This window comes from Suillus subaureus (assembly GCF_016647635.1).
Source record: "Suillus subaureus strain MN1 chromosome Unknown BJ212scaffold_53, whole genome shotgun sequence".
NCBI classification, from domain to species: domain Eukaryota; kingdom Fungi; phylum Basidiomycota; class Agaricomycetes; order Boletales; family Suillaceae; genus Suillus; species Suillus subaureus.
The window spans coordinates 159,040-177,546 of NW_024538609.1; the positions used below are offsets into that span (position 1 = coordinate 159,040).

The following is an 18,507-nucleotide window of genomic DNA, read 5'->3' on the forward strand; positions in this document are numbered from 1 at the left end:
ACAGATCAGCCTGAGAGGACTGCTATTGAAGCACTTCCTTTGAATATGTGTGAGGGAAGCAATGAGTGAAGGAGTTAAAATCTATAGTGGCCTAGAAACAAGAGTGCAGTGTCTTAATAACTGAGGGTCTTATATAAATGCGTGTAAAATGTAATGACACCACAATTACACTAGGATAAGACTTCTTGCCAGTCCTCAATTAACACAGTCTATGACTTTTCTTCTTTTGTGGTAGATAATGTGTGAGTTCTTGGGAGGCTCACTAAACCAATCTATGTAATTAACTTAGCTGGAGCTTTTGTGTTTTATCCCAACTTATAAACTTGTCTAGGATAAACCATCTAGACACTGGAACATGGTTCCTTGTTAAGATAATTCTCTGTAGAGATAATGGTAAATGATCAGATTGACCAAAGCTCGTGTTGGTCAATATCAGAAAACTAGGTGAGAAGCTGGTCTCAAATAAACTGAGTTTTTATTGTAAGAAACTTATGTAATCTCAAGGGAATGTCTTTTCCCTGCACTTGGTACTTCAAAGGGGCTTTCTTTGTAAGCAACAATCTTCACAGTGAGTAGCTCAAACTGAGATTCAAATGATTGCAAGTGGGAGATCCTATTTTTGGGAGGAGAATGGGCCCTCCTTATATATATTTTGTGTGGGAATGTTATGTAAGTAAAAAAGCGGTGTGGATAACACAACTTGGCTAGATAGTTGTTAGAATACCTAGCCAATATATGTCTACTAGTCCTGCCTAGCTGCTACACTTGCAAGCAAGAACGTTTGACCCAAGGGATCTGCTGTCTAGTCAAGTTCAATAATCAGTACTACACAAAGGGTCAAAAGTCCGAAGGTATGGGACAAAGTCCGATGCATGGGAAATTGGGTCTGCAGGTGTGGAGATGCAGAGATGGCAGGAGAGTGAGGGAATGGGAGGGAATGCATCAGGACTAGCTTGGAGATGCTAGGCAACATCAGATGAATGAGTGACACTCATGTTGGGTCAAGGAAAGCAGGTAAACAGGTATATTGGCAAGGGTAACTCTAAGGACTGGTATGGGGTGACCAGTATCAGGGAATTCTCCCTCCTACTAAGTGGTGATTATGATTCTGGTCACCTAACCCTATATAACTAGCTATGTGAAAGTCCGGAGTCCATAGGTGAAAGTAGTAGCAAAAACTCGGGTCTGATAATATGTAGGTAAAAGGCCATGAGGTACTGTGGCCAGTGGGAATCCATGTAATAACACTGTCTACTCAATCAGTAATGAGAAATAACTGACTACACACCAGTGGGGTTAAGCAGGACTGGACTGGACATGGTAGGACAAGTGCGCAGGATCTCCAAGCAGGTCCAATGCGTCAGAGATACGGAGATGGCAGAAAAACATCAGAGATGGGTAGAAGATGTGTGGACTGGCTGGGAATTGCAGAATGGGGTCCTAGCAGGCCAGCCTGAACATGATCATCACAGCAGAGCAATGACATTAGAAGTGGAGCAGAATATTCCAGAAAGTGGAGCAGAACATTCCAGCAGGTGGAGTAGAACATTCTAGCAAGTGGAGCAGAACATTCCAGAACAAATGACATCATTACGACATCATACCCTGTAGGTACAATTTTGTGAAGTATCTGATGGGTCAGAGCATCCCAATAGAAAAATAAATCAAGGAAATACTAGAGAAAACAACTCGGAAATAATAATACAATAATAAGACACAAAACACAGGTTTTTTAGATAGGTTTTTGTTAGGCTTTAAACTTTTCTCTATGGTTTTCTCTAGCCAAAGTGAATAAGCCAAAGGCAAGGCAATACCTTAACCTTCTTATTGCTTCACAATATCAACTAGGTCATTATGTGATTCCCATCTCACAAATGACTTTTCTTCAAGATATAATAAATTCATGAATCACAGAGGAGAAACTGAACTATTTGACCAAGGTTTGAAACCAAGGCATGGGTTGACTAGTCTGATGGCTAAGCTAACAGACTTTGTCTTTTAGGGGGCTACCTAGTAGTCATGTCCATGCATGATTCCCAAATCATGCAGGACACCATGATAATCTGTTAAGAACCATGTTGCTCAAAGGAGAGAGACTGACTCAGAGGGGCTTGGCCTCAGCTCGTATGCTGTGCCCCTTACCCGAGTATGTGCCCTTCATTTTGTATGAGGTCTGATGATGGTCCAACAAAGTCTGGAGGACTTCCGGAGGCTGGCTACTCTGCTGGAGAGTGCGGAAGGACTTCCGGAGGAGCGCGGGAAACATCCAGAGGAGCACGGGAGAGTTCCGGAGGAATGCAGGAAGTGCTCAGGAGAGTTCCCACTGCGAGGTAATACTTCTACAGGAAACAGGATGGAAGGAAGGAGGTCCAGAGGTCCAAAGGTCCAAAGTTCCGGAGGACAGGATGTCTGGAGGTCCAGAAGGAATAGGGGCTACATTGGATGGAGTCCGATGTAGAAACAAACAGAGGTAGACTACCCTAAGGTAGAGTCAGAGAGACAGGGATTGGACCTAAGTCCAGAAAGGGGGAAAGTGCCAGAAAGGCAGAGCTCCGGCCTAGGGAGTCAATCCCTAGGCCTGATGGGTAGGACAGACTTAGGTGGACCAAAGTCCAAGAGAGGATTGGGCAAGTCTAAGTTGATATTCAAACTAAGGAACTACAGGAGTATCTACAGGGGTTATATACTGAACAATATCTGAGGGGATCAGTAAGCAAAGGAGCAAGGCTATGTATGAGCATGTGGAAACACATTAGTAAGTAAGACAGAACATAAGTAAATGGACTCGGAGATGAAGACTCATACAAGGATCAATAAGCAAGATGGCAGAAGAGGTAACCAAAAGCCAGAAAGCAGAGAATGCCTAAATGGGGATAGGCGCAGGATATCAGACAGAGGGTAGGAATAGGTCTGGAGCTAATATCCGGAGGTCCGGAGATCTGGGGATCTGGAAGACAAGGTGGATACAGGACCAGGATATGAGAAGGTGGATAGAGTCCAGAATCCAAGATGAGGTGAAGTCCAGATGTCTTGCTGGATGGAGTGTACATAGGGTGGATGGGACAGGGGGTTATGGTTCAGGCTAGCAGTGGAGATCCGATGGTCCAGAGCTCAGGGGTAAATCCAGAGCGTAGTCGATCCTGCTGAGGTGTGGAGCACACAGCAGAAGGGGATCTGGGAATGAGTTGGATATGAAGTGTGGTCCAGATGTAGGCTTGGAAGGCGTGGGAATATGATGGAACGTGGGTCCGGATTGTGGGATATGACATAATCCTCCTGCTAGTGACCAGTGGTCATCTCCTAACCTTTTCATGGACTCACCTTTTACATTCAACTACACTCAAGAACAGTTAGGTAGAGGACAATATCAAACACTACCTGTTGAGTTGACATCCTCTCATCTCAGGAGCAAGCTCAAGCCTACAGGTACAGGACATTGGCATTATCAGAGGGGCCACTCTCCATCACCAGGCCTGTCAGCACCTCTCTGAGGACAGTGCACAGTCTGATCCACCAGGCTTTAACCATAAGAGGACTTTAACAAGCAACATGTCATCACTTGCACCCAATGTTGCTGGATGTTATCATGCCTCACCAATTCTACCTGCTTCACCTGCCCCTCCACAATCAAGCAATTTGTCATCACTTACACTTAACATTGCCCATAGTCGTCAGGCCTCACCATTCCCACTTGCTCCTGCTGCCCCTACACAATCAAACAATGCATCATCACTTACACTTAATGTTGCTTGCAGTTGTCATGCCTCACCATTCCTACCTGCCCCTGCACAATTGCCAGATCTATTTTATGGCTCTAGTATGAGTCATCAAGCTGCTTGGATGGAGCAAAACCTGAGTCTGGCACTGACACCTATGGCATGTTGGAAGGTGACACCTTGGGTTACTTGAGGATCAAACTTTAGATGTGGTTGGAGCATCTGTGCCTGCTAATGTGCAAGGCAGCCAGCTCACCATGCAAGATGTGTCCTGTCTACCACCTCAGCTCTCATTTCATTTTCCTCAAAGTTCAATGGGACCATTGATGTTACTTCCTCATGGATGCTCACAAGGCCCTGTGGGTCAATAACCTTCAGGTTTTCCCCAGGATTTGTCTCATCTCTCCCTATTTGTACTCCATCCCATGCCATCCTCACCTCGAGACCATGCACTCCCCTTTCCAACCACAAATATAATTCCACCAATGCCACTGCAGCATGGCGCCAGCAAGACTAACAATGCCATTTCAATGAACACTGCTGTGACTCAGGCACTCCCTGTTGTGACAAGAGATCCCAGTCCATGGTTGAACCTGGGGCATTATCCTTCTGCTGCTATCTCCAATAGACAGTTTCCTGAGGAAAATAAGCCAGTCATACATAATGATGGTCCCACTGTTACAGGACAGGACACAGGTCTACAGAACTGAAGGTGACCCTTGGTGCCAGGTTTACAGAAGTTGAATGTTGCTTTCTCAATCTGTCAACATCTACCACACTCCCTATCAACCAGCTGATCAATTCATTCTTGAAGAGCCATGGATGCATGGTAATTAGTACCAATTACTGAAATCTTTATGCAAAGTACTTTAAAAATAATGTCTAGCAAGAACTTGCTCACACTGGCAGAGAGGTACCTGAAGGAGGTGGTACACCTAGTGAGTATGATTTCACTGGAATCATGTATATCATGTTTATCGTCTTGCAGGTGCAACCATGCAAACATAATGCTACAATAAGTTCAAGGAAGCCTACCCTGACACATATCAAGACATCCTGTTTGATGCACAAGGAGGCATCTCTCCTAGGGTCATCTCCCCAAACCATTGTGCAGCATGGCCAAACTTTTTAAAAACATTATCAAAGGGTTATTAATATTGCATGTCATTATATTATCTATTGACACCACCTGACTCTTTTTGTCATAGCTTGAGTCTGGTTCTATTACATTTGGCTTTGAAGCAGCTATCATACTCTGTGGGAATGTGGTTAATGAGGATGAATCACTTGGTCACTGCTATAACACACCTGGCACTGCGGGGGTAAGCTCATTCATAGGTATATGTATGTGCTGACACACACTCAACAAGTAATAGTGTTGGCAGATATGGTGCCATTGTAGGGATTTCATATTCTGTGGGCTTGTATAGGCAGATATTACTTAGTGTTATGTTCGCACTTTTAGTGCTTATGTAATCATCATAGTTTTCACCACCTACCAGCACCAGTCTGAGACTGAGAGTTTATAGCATGATTTCCTATCCTCTCTGAGCACTGAGCTTAGTCCAGAAACCCTTTAGGGTTAAATAGCAGCTAGGCATAGCACATTTAGCCCAACATTAGAAGTCTACTTTTCAGTTCTCTTCTTGTTGTGTTTCCCACATCATTCATTGGTCAAAGGATAGAATGCTTTCAATGCTCTATGTGCCAACTCTCCCTGGTACAAAATCAAATTGAGTTGAAAAAAATATGATGAAGATTTACATACAATTTGAGTAGTAAAGGAGTCTGTGGTCCCAAAGAGCTGGATTGATTGCACATAGTCCCCCATAGCATGGAATTTATAGGTATTCAAATTGAATTTCTTAGCCTTTCAGCTGCTACCCCCAGTGTCTGGATTGTGGGGACATGGGCATTCATGCACAGCCTTGCACTCACATGCAGTTCTTTCCTTTGGTAACTCTGCTGTGTTGAAAGCAGCACACATGAAATCATGAAACTTGTGCAACTGATGGAAGAGCCTCTTAAATGTCTTATCTAGAGTCAATAATGTGCTTTCAGTATGCACCCTGAGTTTTGCAAGAGCATGCCAGTGTGGAAACCTATACAGCAGTGACTGTACAATCACATTGTGGTCTTCAAGGAAAAGTTCTTTGAAGATCAGTATAGTACACTAGAATAGACATGAGTCAATGTTGTACAACACATGATAAAGTAACAAGATGAACCTGGAGCCATATGTCCCTCAGGATTGGAGTAAGCCAGCTGCCCATCAAGCTCAGGGTGATGTTATCAAACTAATGTCCACTGAAGAGAAGCCCTCTGAAGAACCTGACATGGAATACAAAGAGGCAGCACATGGGAAGAGGAAGCTTAAGTTGACAAATATATTGTGTGTCAAAGAAGCTTGCCCCATTGACAGAGAAGACTGATGCTTTGAAAGTAGGGAAGAAAGGAGCAGGAGCAAAGAACAATCTCCAACCCAAGGGTCCTCCCTTGCAGACATCAAACCCTTTTCCAACGAAGGGTGGTCCACTATCCCCATTGACAGTAGATTCATCAAGCATAGCAGCCTCACCAGAAAGTGAGTATCATTCACTTCCATTCAAGTCCTGCTTATTTCAGATTTTACAGGCACAGCAATGTGACTTTGAGATGGGCCAGATGGGCCCTCAAACATCTCAGAGGAAAAAAAGAGTCAGTTTATTTCATTTGTTTCTGTATTTCTATGTCTCATTGTCTATACTCTAGAATATGTCAAACCACAACCAGTCATCAGAGGCTCTAAGTGTCTTATGAAGCATGCTCTTTATATGATATATAACAACTTGGACTCTGAATCTGGAGAGGATAAGGACACAAAGGCAGCTCCCACTGAAAATTGTGGCAATGTCAAGTCCTCTGGTGCAGTCCATACTCAGGCAGATGATGCTTCAGAAGGAGGGGCACTACACAATGAAGTACCAGTGGGTACTACACACAAGGAAGAACAAGCTCCTGCTGTCACACCTACTGTTCCAAATCAACAGCCTCTTGGTGTCTCTCATCCCCAGGTTCCACCTCTTTGTGATGTCCCTTGTGACTTACAGCCTGAAGTCCCTCATCCTAATATTCCTTGTGACCTGGAACTTCTTCATGATGCCCCTGGTACCCAGATTCCTCATAACTTGGATCCTTTGCATGAGCCACTGCACAACCTTCATGAGCCTTCACACAACCCTTGTGAGCCTCTCCAGCACCCTTGTGAGCATCTCCATTACACTTGTGAGCCTATTTGGCATGACCCTCATGGTGCCCCTCCTGACTCATGAGATGATATTCAATATAACCTTTGCTATCCTTCCCATGGCAATTCTTGTGACCCTCTGCACTCATTTGACCAACATTACTGTGTGTGTCATCACAAGGTCCAGAGTCAGCATGAAGTCACTTCAATTATCAACCACAACTCCCTTCACCCCCACAATGCCTTTTACCAGTGTGATTCTCATCATCCCCACTACCTTGGTGGTTACTCACATCTGGAGAGTGATTTCAATACTTGGGATAGCTCTCCTATATCGGATTTACTTGGTCACTTTAGTCATGGTGAGCAGGAACACTCATATCCAAGCAGGTATAGCCCTGTATTTGATCCAGGCTATACTCATGAAGCTGAATATAGTCGATGTGAGGACTGTGATGAGCATGGGCACTTATTAGCTCCCCACTGCCCAGTTGGTGCAGATGCTTATCATAATGGAGGATACCCCCAAGACAGAAGATACTACAAGTCAAAGTGGACAGACCATGAGGATCCCTATGTCCATAATGCTGTACCATGATCCACTTGTGATGCAACTAACCCCCTATGAGCACTTCCTCCTTAACCAACACCTACCTTACTTCTTAACTTCATGTCTATGTTTTCCCCATCATTATGGTGTCCTGTCATATTTTGCTCATGCCTATCCTCATCATCTTGTTGCTATGTCATGACTCCCTGTTATACCTCACATTGGTAGCTACTATGTTTTGTAATCTTTTATGTCAATATCAGTATAGTAGCTGCACAGCCTGCTTTTGTCTTGTTCATATTGTTCACCTGATCACTAAGAATGTTGCACAGGAATGAAATCCTCAGACAAATGATCACACTGCCAAGACTTCTTATATGTCAGAAAACTTGAATCTATGGAGATTTCATGATTCTCATCAAACATAAGCATTTAATGGAGGGAAAAATCTAACCCAACATAACATAACATAAGTAATGACAGAAATGATGAGGGCTATGAGAGGTCATTATACCAATGACAGCAGGACAGGTTTACATACAGTGGCTCAAAAAACTGTCCGCATGTTTTGACATTTTTCACTATCTATGATATTGTGTGAGAACGAACAAATGCCTCAAGGACATGCTTATACCACATTGTAGTATGGCTTCAGGGCTTTCATTTGAGCCCTACACCGTGGGAATCGGTGGAGATATGGTGGAGATACAAGGCTCACAAAATGGTGACTCATGCGGACAGTTTTTTGAGCACATATTAAAACTATATAAATCATCATTTATGACACCATAACAATCATGCCACCATTAAATAAATTATAAAGTGGTGTCATTATGTCATTTTAAAACCATATCTAACTATACAAACCAAAATTTTCATATGTCATGGTTATATTCACCATGAAAGCCACCCCCCCTGCTCAAAGGGATAATATCCTCTCTCTTTCCTATTCTGGCCTCTCTGCTTGTCAAATTTCCTCTAGAACTGGAGTATGCAAGTCCACTGTGGCCAAGTTCATCAAAGAAAGTCACACAGACAAGGAAAACTTCTGTGAAGGGCGTCCATCCAAGCCCACCTCTACTGATAGGAGGGCTATTATTCAACATATCACTACAGGAAAGGCTGATAATGCTGTCCAGGTCACCTATTACATCAATTCCACCATCACATTCCCTGTCTCTTCACACACTGTGAGAAACATTCTCAAGACAGCTCATCTCAGGTCAGTAACAAGGAAGAAAAGGCTCTCCTCTCTATCACACATAAACAGAGATGACTAACCTTTCTTTTTTCACATATATACCTTGCCATCTGACCCAATCCTATTTATTGTGGTCTTATATGATCATATAACATGCTTCCAGTCCATGTAATCCAATTCTGATGGGCTAAGGCAAAGGTTAGTCATCTCTGTTTATGTGTGATAGAGAGGAGAGCCTTTTCTTCCTTGTTACTGACCTGAGATGAGCTGTCTTGAGAATGTTTCTCACAGTGTGTGAAGAGACAGGGAATGTGATGGTGGAATTGATGTAATAGGTGACCTGGACAGCATTATCAGCCTTTCCTGTAGTGATATGTTGAATAATAGCCCTCCTATCAGTAGAGGTGGGCTTGGATGGACGCCTTTCACAGAAGTTTTCCTTGTCTGTGTGACTTTCTTTGATGAACTTGGCCACAGTGGACTTGCATACTCCAGTTCTAGAGGAAATTTGACAAGCAGAGAGGCCAGAATAGGAAAGAGAGAGGATATTATCCCTTTGAGCAGGGGGAGTGGCTTTCATGGTGAATATAACCATGACATATGGAAATTTTGGTTTGTATAGTTAGATATGGTTTTAAAATGACATAATGACACCACTTTATAATTTATTTAATGGTGGCATGATTGTTATGGTGTCATAAATGATGATTTATATAGTTTTAATATGTGCTCAAAAAACTGTCCGCATGAGTCACCATTTTGTGAGCCTTGTATCTCCACCATATCTCCACCGATTCCCACGGTGTAGGGCTCAAATGAAAGCCCTGAAGCCATACTACAATGTGGTATAAGCATGTCCTTGAGGCATTTGTTCGTTCTCACACAATATCATAGATAGTGAAAAATGTCAAAACATGCGGACAGTTTTTTGAGCCACTGTAACATGTTGGGCTCTCAGAGAGGCCTCTAGAACTGGAGAAATACAACATAAGCAATGACAGAAATGAAAATGATGGGAGGCTACAAGAGGGTTGTTATACTGATGACAGCAGGGAAGGTTTGTATAACATGAAGTTGAGGGCTCTCAGAGAGGCCTCTAGAACCAGAGTTAACTACCCTCCAGTGACAATGGAGGAGTCCATGGGGTGACCTGCCAGGATGCTGTTGTGCCTCTTGAGGGGATTGAAGGGGAGGCCCTGGGGAGAGGCAGGTCTCAGAGATAGGTTTCGTCCTACAATGAAACTGGGTCTAACAGACTGTGAGAACAGTACAAAAGTGCTGCCAAGGGTGAGGGTGTAACACCCACTCTCATCCAGACTCAATGCATGAAGAAATGCCCTGGTTGCTCTGTTCATAGCATATCCATCTGATTTCATATGCAGTGGGATTTTTGAATGTGTCAAACAACACTTTTGGTGTGTAACCTTGTCCAGCAACAGATTGAGCCATGTTATGCTGCATGTTCACTGACAGGACCATGAGAGTGATGTTGAAGAGGACATAGCAATGTTGAGCTAGGAGAGTGAGGAATGAAGAAGGAAGAGGGGACAACAGTGGCAAAGATGGTATTGTGAATAATGGGAGCAAACAGGGTAAGCCCAGCTGGACGACTGTTTTAGTGCTGTGTGTAATCAAATATGAGTGTGTTGTTCAGACATACCACATAGTATTTTCACTGGAAGACATAGGACTGCAGAAGATAGTGCTGCTGTGGTCCAGTTTGGTCTGGTTCAGAGTGTCCTTGATGAGAACCAAGAACCAAACCATGGTTTGGTTTTTCAAAATCATTGAACCCAGAACCAGACCATTGAGAATGGTTCTCAATGGTCCAGTCCAGTTCTTTTCTGGTCCGAACACGAACTGAACTGTAAATTTTTCAAGCAACAGAAAAAACATTCACAAGACATCTACATGACATTGGGTAGCTAGTCTAACTACATACCAGCTGCATACCCTTCTGCCTCTACTGCTGCTGACACATGTCCATTCTTATAGGCTGCCTTCATCAATTGTAGCACAGAGAAAGTGGATGATGTGAGTGTGTTGTGGCACAGAGTTGATGTGATGCCCACACTGGAGAAAGCATGTTCAGATGGAACTGCACTGCCTTGAATGGGCAGGTAATCACGCACAACACAAGCTAGTGTTGGGTACTGCAGCAAATGTAACTAATCAAGAATGTAAGCAGGGAACAATGAATTTGAGGGCTGACTTACACCCCACCATGCCACAACATCATCAGTCTCCTCCAATGGTGAAGTAAGATATGTGGAGAGCTCTTGATGAGGATTGCATGTGCAATGGTCTGTAGCTTGACATTCCATGATAGCATCATGCATCCAGGAAGCACCATAATGAATTGAAGCTTTCATTGTTGATGATGTGGCCTCTGGCTCCTTGGGATGTGGTCCTGGGGCTGGAGGCACTTGATAATATTTGTCAAACTAAGAATACATCTGAAGTTAGAGACTGGCACACCAAGATAGATAAAGTAGACATCCAAGTCACTAGCTTTCTGGTAGTACTTCTCAACATTCTTGAGACCCTTCATAATGGTGTCCATGATGATTGCATATTCTGGATTTCCGGCCATTGTCCCCCATGCACTAGCAAGACACTCTAGCATGGGTATGGTCTGCCAGGCTGTTGGGTACATGACCAAAGAGAATGATTGCTGTGCAGTCACAGGTTCCTATAACAATCAGTAAATAAAATAAAAATGAATATACAAATAAATACCTTGAGGACGTCATGCACTAGCCATAGCTTTCTCCAGTTGGCTCAATCAAGCTTGAAGTTGCTATATGCCTTGTTGTGCAACTTTGGGACTTCGTGGCTCTCATCAGCAAGCAGAGTAAAGCGGTTGACAGCCTGAAAGATGTTAGATACTAAACCAGTGATTGTATGTCTGACTTACTAGGCAAAGAGACAAGAAGCACTCAAGGCACTTGAATAAGGACACCCAGCACATTCTCACCCATGACAAAATCTTGTGAACAGCAACACCTTCTTCCTCACATGATTTCTTGAAAAATGCTTGAGCTTGTGGTGATTTGCAGATCTAATTATTGATTGTGTCAATGAGAACTCGAAGACAAAAAAAGAGGACTTCACCTGTTCAATGAGTGTCAGTGTTTTTCCAACAGCATTGCTGACATTGAAACCATCCTCAACAATAGCTTCAGGGTCGTGTTCCAATGCCACAAGTTGTGCAGTCAAGCTAGTGATGTCAGTTTCCTCATCATGATCAATAGCATGATGAATCTTGTGTAGTAATGTGGCCTGTGGGGTGGGTGCAACTCCATCAACAAAATGTCGCACAGCAAGATTCAAGATGTGCTCTTGACAGCAGATGTGGCAGGGACCTGGAAGCCAGTGGGTCCTGTCCTTGTTTATGGCCTTTGCAACTTCATTCATAGCGGTATCATTATTTGAGGCATTGTCCGACATCATCCATCCAACCTATGCAAGCAAAGTCAATACACAGCTGAAGCCAGACTCTGGAAAACATACAAAGGGCAGGATGTCCGAAGGTACAGAGGGCAGGAGGATAGGATGTCCGAGGGTTAGGAGGACAGGACATCTGAAGGTATGGAGGGTGGGACACCCAGAGGTCCAGAAGGAATAGGGGCTACATCGGACAAAGTTGGATGTAGAAACAAGCAGAGGTAGACTACCCTAAGGTAGAGTCGGAGAGATCAGGGATTGGACCTAAGTCCAGAAAGAGGGTAAGTGCCGGAAGGGCAAAGCTCTGGCCTAGGGAATCAATCCCTAGGCCTGATGGATAGGACAGACTTAGGTGGACCAAAGTCCAAGAGAGGATTGGGCAGGTAGAGCAAAGTCTAAGATGATATTCAAACTGAGGAAACTACAGGAGTATCTACAGGGGTTATATACTGGACAATATCTGAGGGGATCAGTAAGCAAAGGAGTAGGGCTATGTACAAGCATGTGGAAACACATTAGTAAGTAAGACGGGACATAAGTAAATGAACTCGGCAATGAAGACTCAGACAAGGATTAATAAGCAAGACAGAACAAGAGGTAACCAAAAGCCAGAAAGGTGGAGATGTCTTAATGGGGATAGGTGCAGGATATCAGACAGAGGGTGGGAATAGGTCCAGAGATCTGGGGATCCAGAAGACAAGGTGGATACAGGACCAGGATATGAGGAGGTGGATATAGTCCAGAATCCGAGACAAGGTGAAGTCCAGATATCTTGCTGGACAGAGTGTGCATAGGGTGGATGGGATAGGGTAGTACAGATCAGGCCAGCAGTGAGGATCTGGAGGTCCAGAGGACAGGGGTAAATCTGGAGCAGAGTTGATCCTGCTGAGGTGTGGAGCACACAGCGGAAGGGGATCTGGCAATGAGTTGGATATGGGGTCCAGACATAGGCTCAGAAGGCGTGGGAATATTATGGAATGTGAGTCTGGATTGTGAGATATGACATGGACCTTGTTTGAAAGTTATTAAACAACATATCAAAAACAATGTTTTGATGTCAACATGGACACTGATGTCATCGTGGTTGATGTCGAAGTTGAGGGAATTCAAAGTCAAGGAATGGTTTGGGAAGGTTCAGGAAAGTCAAACCAGAACTGGACCATTAGTGAAGGTCCAGAACCCAGAACCGCTTTCCAGTCTGGTTCTGGCTGGTGAGGGAACCATGGACCGAACCACAGAGAACCAGACCAAAACTCCGGTTTGAACCGTGGTTCTGGACCAGACCGCGGCAGCACTAGCAGAGGATGTGCGGGGGTGGAGATGTATCTAAACCAGAACACGTTGGTGACAATGAGTAGGCTGTAGCCTAGAGCAAAAATGAGTATTATGTAATCAAGTACAAATCCTTTGCACAACGCATGATGAACAATCGTCTGCCTTTGCTCCGGTTAGACCGATAGACAAATGAAGGTGGTCATTAACTCCTCCTGCGGTAAACGCCTCATTCGGTTTAAGCTTGAGGTCATCCATGAGGTAGTAGCTCTTCGTTCTTGTTCTCTTTCATCATGGACAAGGACAACTGAAACGACTTTGCTTTTTCGCAAGGCTCTTTGATGATCTCAAGCTTCACTGTCGCTTTTCAGCATGTATTCACTACTACTCCTTTTACGGGCCACACTCAGCGCCATAGTTCTCCGAGGCTCAGTTAGAGGGAACCGTCTGCTTCAGAGCTACTTAAATTCCTAGAAGTAACATTTCACGGTGCGCAAACTTTGTCTATTTCTCTCTGATATAACCTCTTTATTCCGATGCGATTTTAAGGACTCTTCCAGACCTCTATGTTTCCTGTCAGCTCTTGCTTCCCCACGTCTTTCAAGAACAACTGTACGTGCGCCTTATATCACTGTCATTTCAATTGATCGATAATTCACACAAGTGGAACGCATGAATGATGTTACTCATTCGGTACTGCTACCTCCCACTAAGCTCATGAATAATATGTACATTGTGTCATATCAGAGCTCCATGCACAGCGTTGCCCAACGGTGGCTCAACATTTAGGACATTTTGAACGAAATGGTTCGTCAGGTATTTACGTCGTATTGCAAAGCTACTTATTCGGTTGTCCACCAGGACTTTGCGCTGAGGAAAACACCGTTTGTTGCTCTCGGCAGGTCAAAAAGGATACGCCTCCACACAGACCAAGGCTCTCAGTAACCTTGGTAGCAGGGAAAAGGTAGGTAGTACAATTGCTCTCGGATATGTTCGCTCATTCATTCACTTCCCAGCTCGGAGTCGCGAAAAAATAGGAACGTGGCAACTTGCCAAAGTCAGATTGGTGGTATAACATTGCTTTCAGAAAGACGGAGACACATGCTGCACGTAAGTCTTGTACAATAAAATATGAATGGAAACACTTGAAGAAGACTGAAGGCGGAGATAGAGCAGTCAGAGAACTCCATATCGACCTTCCATCTTTCGACTTTCCCGTAATATTCAGCGAACCTGTCGCTCTCTCTAATGCAGTTTACTCGACATTCAACTCTCTGCAGGAGTCCCAGAATCAGGCGACGATACCGTTCGCACCTCCCGCAGCGGTCCAGATACCTATTGTATCTATATTTCCAAATTATTTTTCCACAGATCCACACCTTTGGGCCATCCTTGACCCCGAGATTGCACACAGAAACCCTATAGAGGTCATACCTCGCCGGCTCATGCGGAGTTACCGATGTAGTTCGTATGACAGCCATTGCCAAGATCAAATATGAACTTGGGGCGCGCAAAACCAATTTGTCATTGGCCTGATGACTTAGTTACATGTCGTTTGTAAGAAATGTTCATCCATGCACCCTTCCAGGCTTTCACTCCGACGAGAAAGATCTCTCGAGGTTTCATTTCTACCGAATGCGCTAAACCTGTTGCTGAACTTGGTAGTGCTTAAGGTGGATGCGAATATTCCAGACATCACGCACTGCGGCGTGCACGAGTAGATCCAGGAGAAGTTCCGGTTGAACTTGACGGAGGAGGAGGCGTTCGATCACTCTTAGACGTTATTGAATGAGTTGTCGTATTTCACTGTTGTGCTGGATCAGATTCATGATTTGGCGCAGAGTTGGGTGGCGAGGCCGAGGACAGCCACATCAAAGATGATATTATCGTGGTGCGTTTTTCATGTTCCGCATACCGTGCACTGTCTAACTCATTTATATTATCATAGAAGTCAAAAGCATCTTTGACAGATAGCTTTTTTGTAGTCTTGGCTGCTCGCCGCGCATGGCCCCGCGAGGTGTATTGGATTTGGGCAGTGGTGCTGCACCCGTCAGCTCCGTATGTAGTTTCAAATATCTATTCAGTTATTGAATAATGAAACTCCCTTTAAACTCTTTGAATTCGTGACTACGAACTACCGTGAGGCTTCGTGCTACGCGCATCGCTGCCTCAAACAATAGGGTTGCGGCTTTGAATCTCTGTATATTATATTCATGACTGTCGAAAATCACTTCAATAGCGAAGCATTGTGAGTGCGTCTCCGAAGATCCTCTACTTCGCGTATGTGCCTGACCGTCATTGCCTAGTTGTTAACTTCTCACAATTAATGTTGACGGAAAACCGCACCCTCATCCTCAGACTTCGGAAGACAGCGCAGATAATTCTGCCTCAAGATACTTGTTCTGTAGGGCCTCGTGTCCCACTGCTCATGGGACCATCAGCCATATATGCAACAGGCTTTGGCGCCAGATAAGAACATGCTTCTGTGTCAAAATTGACGCCAGCACAACGACTAAACAAATCATATACTTCTGAAGTTCCCAACCCCATTTCTCCCTCGCTTCCTCTAGGTACTGGTCCGTACTGTGGTAAGCTCATTTTTCAACATGAGCATCTTGTTAAATTTCAAACACCTGCCTGGAGGGTTTCATTCTGTGGCACCTCGTGTTCCGGTGCGATCGGCTGCAGGGCTTTGGCGTCAGATAAGAACGTGCTTCTTTGATGTACAGAGCAGCAATTATATCTCTATGTAAGCACACTGGCTTACTAGATTTCTCATCATCTACATAAATGCTGTCCGCGATACTGAAACACAAGCTTTCAGTATCACTGCCTTTTGGCGTAACAGTTAAGCGGACGACAGTTTTAGCTAAGTTAAACTCTACCATTTCTCCCTCCCTACTTTCCTATGCCCCCCAGCCCAAACATGACAAGCGCATCCCCACAATCCAGTCCTGCACCCGCCGATACCGATCTCCCGACTAATGAGTGAGTGGCAAGTTGGACTGGGCTGTCCATAATACTCATGGACATAGGAATGCGATCGATGCGAATCCAGTGACCGAAGAACCTGCTGTGTCCATTGAAGTCGACCTTTATGAGAATATGTGATTGTAGAATGATCAGCATGGCATACTTGATATCTGACTGTGTTGTCTCAAAGGCCAGGCACCCTGGAGCAGATCAAGGATAAAATAAATCCGAATAACGCGAGCGAGGAACGTGTGGCGTCTATTGAGGGCGGCCTGGCCAAGAACATGTAAACAATAACCAACCAGCACGGCACACTTGACGTCTAACTATATTGTCTCAAAGGTCAAACACCGTGGAGCAGACCCCTGACAATGGGATCAAGCTGGATAACGCGAACGAGAACCCTGCGGTGTCCATTGAAGGGCGCCTTATTAAGATGTAAATGTCAAATCATCAGTATGGTGCACTTCACATCTAACCATATTTTCTCAAAGGTCAGATACGCTGGGGCAGATTCTCGATGTCCTCAAAGGGTCAACGATCGCAGAAGAACTCGGAAAAGATGACAATTCAAAGTTTTGGGCGACGTACAAGAAAGTTTCGACCGAGTACGACGATAACTTCCTCGAACGGGCCAATGACGATATGGGCATTATTCTAACATTTGTACGTTTATTTTTACTAATCTCTCAATGCAAGTCTCACAGGTGCATCAGGCTGGTCTATTCTCAGCTGTTAACTCCACCTTCATCGTTGGGATGCAGCCTAATCCAGGGGACACTACCAATGCCCTCCTCCTGTATCTCATCCAGATAACTGTTAATGGCCCGAATTCAGTACCTAACATCAACACTCTTTCCTCATCTACTGGATTTTCCTCTTCGACTGTCTGGGTGCAAACACTTGCCTATTCTAGCCTCGCATTTAGCGTCTTGGCTGCGTTCGGGGCTGTCTTGGGCAAACAATGGCTGAACTCTTACAAGTCAGTTCGAGGACGAGGGACTCTGGAGGAGCGTGGCATGCAGAGGCAGAGAAAACTGGATGGACTAGAATATTTCCGCCTGCAGACTGTCTTGCAGGCATTCCTGGTGCTGCTCCAGATTTCGCTCCTGCTCTTCGGTCTGTCGCTAAGCGCCAACACGTGGGCCAAGCAAACCACGATATCCAGCGTCATCATCTCCACCACAGCTTTCGGCATCCTCTTCTACATGGGCACTACCCTCATGTCGGCGTTGCATCCGGACAGTCCTTTCCAGGTACTAGGGCCAGGGTTATTTACGGCTATCTGCATAAAAATTCTCGAAATTCTTCAATACACATGCACATTCACTCCTAACATATCCGTCAAATTGTCCGCTATTCGCTGGATACTAGAAACCTCGACGAACCCAGAAATTCTTGAGGCTGCGGCTGCTATTGTACCTTGCATGCAATGGCCTCCGAACATTGATGCTTCAACAGCCTTCGCACATTTACGGGATAATTTTATCGGGTATCGTGACAGGAGAGAGCTATATGCCAAAGCCATGGCTCATCTTTGCATCCAGCCGGTGAAAATCAATCCAGGACTTCTGCAGTTTCAGGACGGTGAACTTCGTTCGACCCGAGATCGTTACATTCGCGATGAGTTCATGGCTGGACGTGCTGCCTACTATCGGCTCCTGAATTCGTGGAAATGGGGCAGAGACGCTGAACTGAAGCATCGGGCCAGTGTACGCACTGCTCTGAGAACAATGCTTGTTCACGCCGGACATATTTACCAGTTTTCACGTCCGGATGATGAACGCTTGATTTGGCACGGTGATGTGCACTGGAATCACGGCGATGACAGTGTGCCCTCCTTCCATCGGAGTGAGCCCTTCTTGGATCGCAGAGACAAGTCAGAGCCCTCCTGGAATTCGAAAGTGCCATCAGGCTCCTTGGATGGCAGGAGGAGACATGAGTCCTCCTTGGATCACAGCAGCAGGCGCGAGTCCTCTTTGGATCGCAGCAGACGTGAGCCCTCCTTGGATCGTAGCAGCAGGCGTGGGCCCTCCTTGGATCGCAGCAGCAGGCGTGAGCCTTCCTTGAGTCACAGCAGCGGGAATGAGCTCTCAGACTCCTTGGATGGCAGGAGGGGACG

At 44.9% G+C, this 18,507-nt stretch overlaps 4 protein-coding genes across 4 annotated transcripts; all 4 read left to right on the forward strand.

The window, feature by feature from the left end:
* Positions 1-395: 395 nt before the first annotated feature.
* Positions 396-1,554, forward strand: BJ212DRAFT_1590828 (uncharacterized protein; the record flags this gene model as incomplete). The annotated part of the gene is made up of 5 exons (XM_041342497.1): positions 396-549; positions 605-669; positions 757-851; positions 893-919; positions 1,292-1,554. Exons 1-5 carry the CDS (start codon positions 508-510, stop codon positions 1,552-1,554), a joined length of 492 nt encoding a protein of 163 aa, XP_041187257.1. The 5' UTR covers positions 396-507.
* A 1,757-nt stretch (positions 1,555-3,311) lies between these two features.
* On the forward strand, positions 3,312-3,909 carry BJ212DRAFT_1486396 (uncharacterized protein; the record flags this gene model as incomplete). The annotated part of the gene is made up of 2 exons (XM_041341114.1): positions 3,312-3,354; positions 3,407-3,909. 2 exons carry the CDS (start codon positions 3,312-3,314, stop codon positions 3,907-3,909), a joined length of 546 nt encoding a protein of 181 aa, XP_041187258.1.
* Positions 3,910-5,938: 2,029 nt separating this feature from the next.
* On the forward strand, positions 5,939-7,027 carry BJ212DRAFT_1304073 (uncharacterized protein; the record flags this gene model as incomplete). Its single annotated transcript, XM_041333541.1, has 4 exons — positions 5,939-6,108; positions 6,163-6,300; positions 6,351-6,413; positions 6,496-7,027. The coding sequence occupies 4 exons, from the start codon at positions 5,939-5,941 to the stop codon at positions 7,025-7,027; spliced, it is 903 nt and encodes a 300-aa protein (XP_041187259.1).
* Positions 7,028-16,402: 9,375 nt separating this feature from the next.
* BJ212DRAFT_1469058 (uncharacterized protein) lies at positions 16,403-17,487 on the forward strand (the record flags this gene model as incomplete). Its single annotated transcript, XM_041339002.1, has 5 exons — positions 16,403-16,519; positions 16,576-16,671; positions 16,728-16,823; positions 16,880-17,051; positions 17,102-17,487. Coding segments are annotated over exons 1-5 (750 nt in total), but the record flags the coding sequence as incomplete, so codon positions are not given.
* Between the last annotated feature and the right edge of the window lie 1,020 nt (positions 17,488-18,507).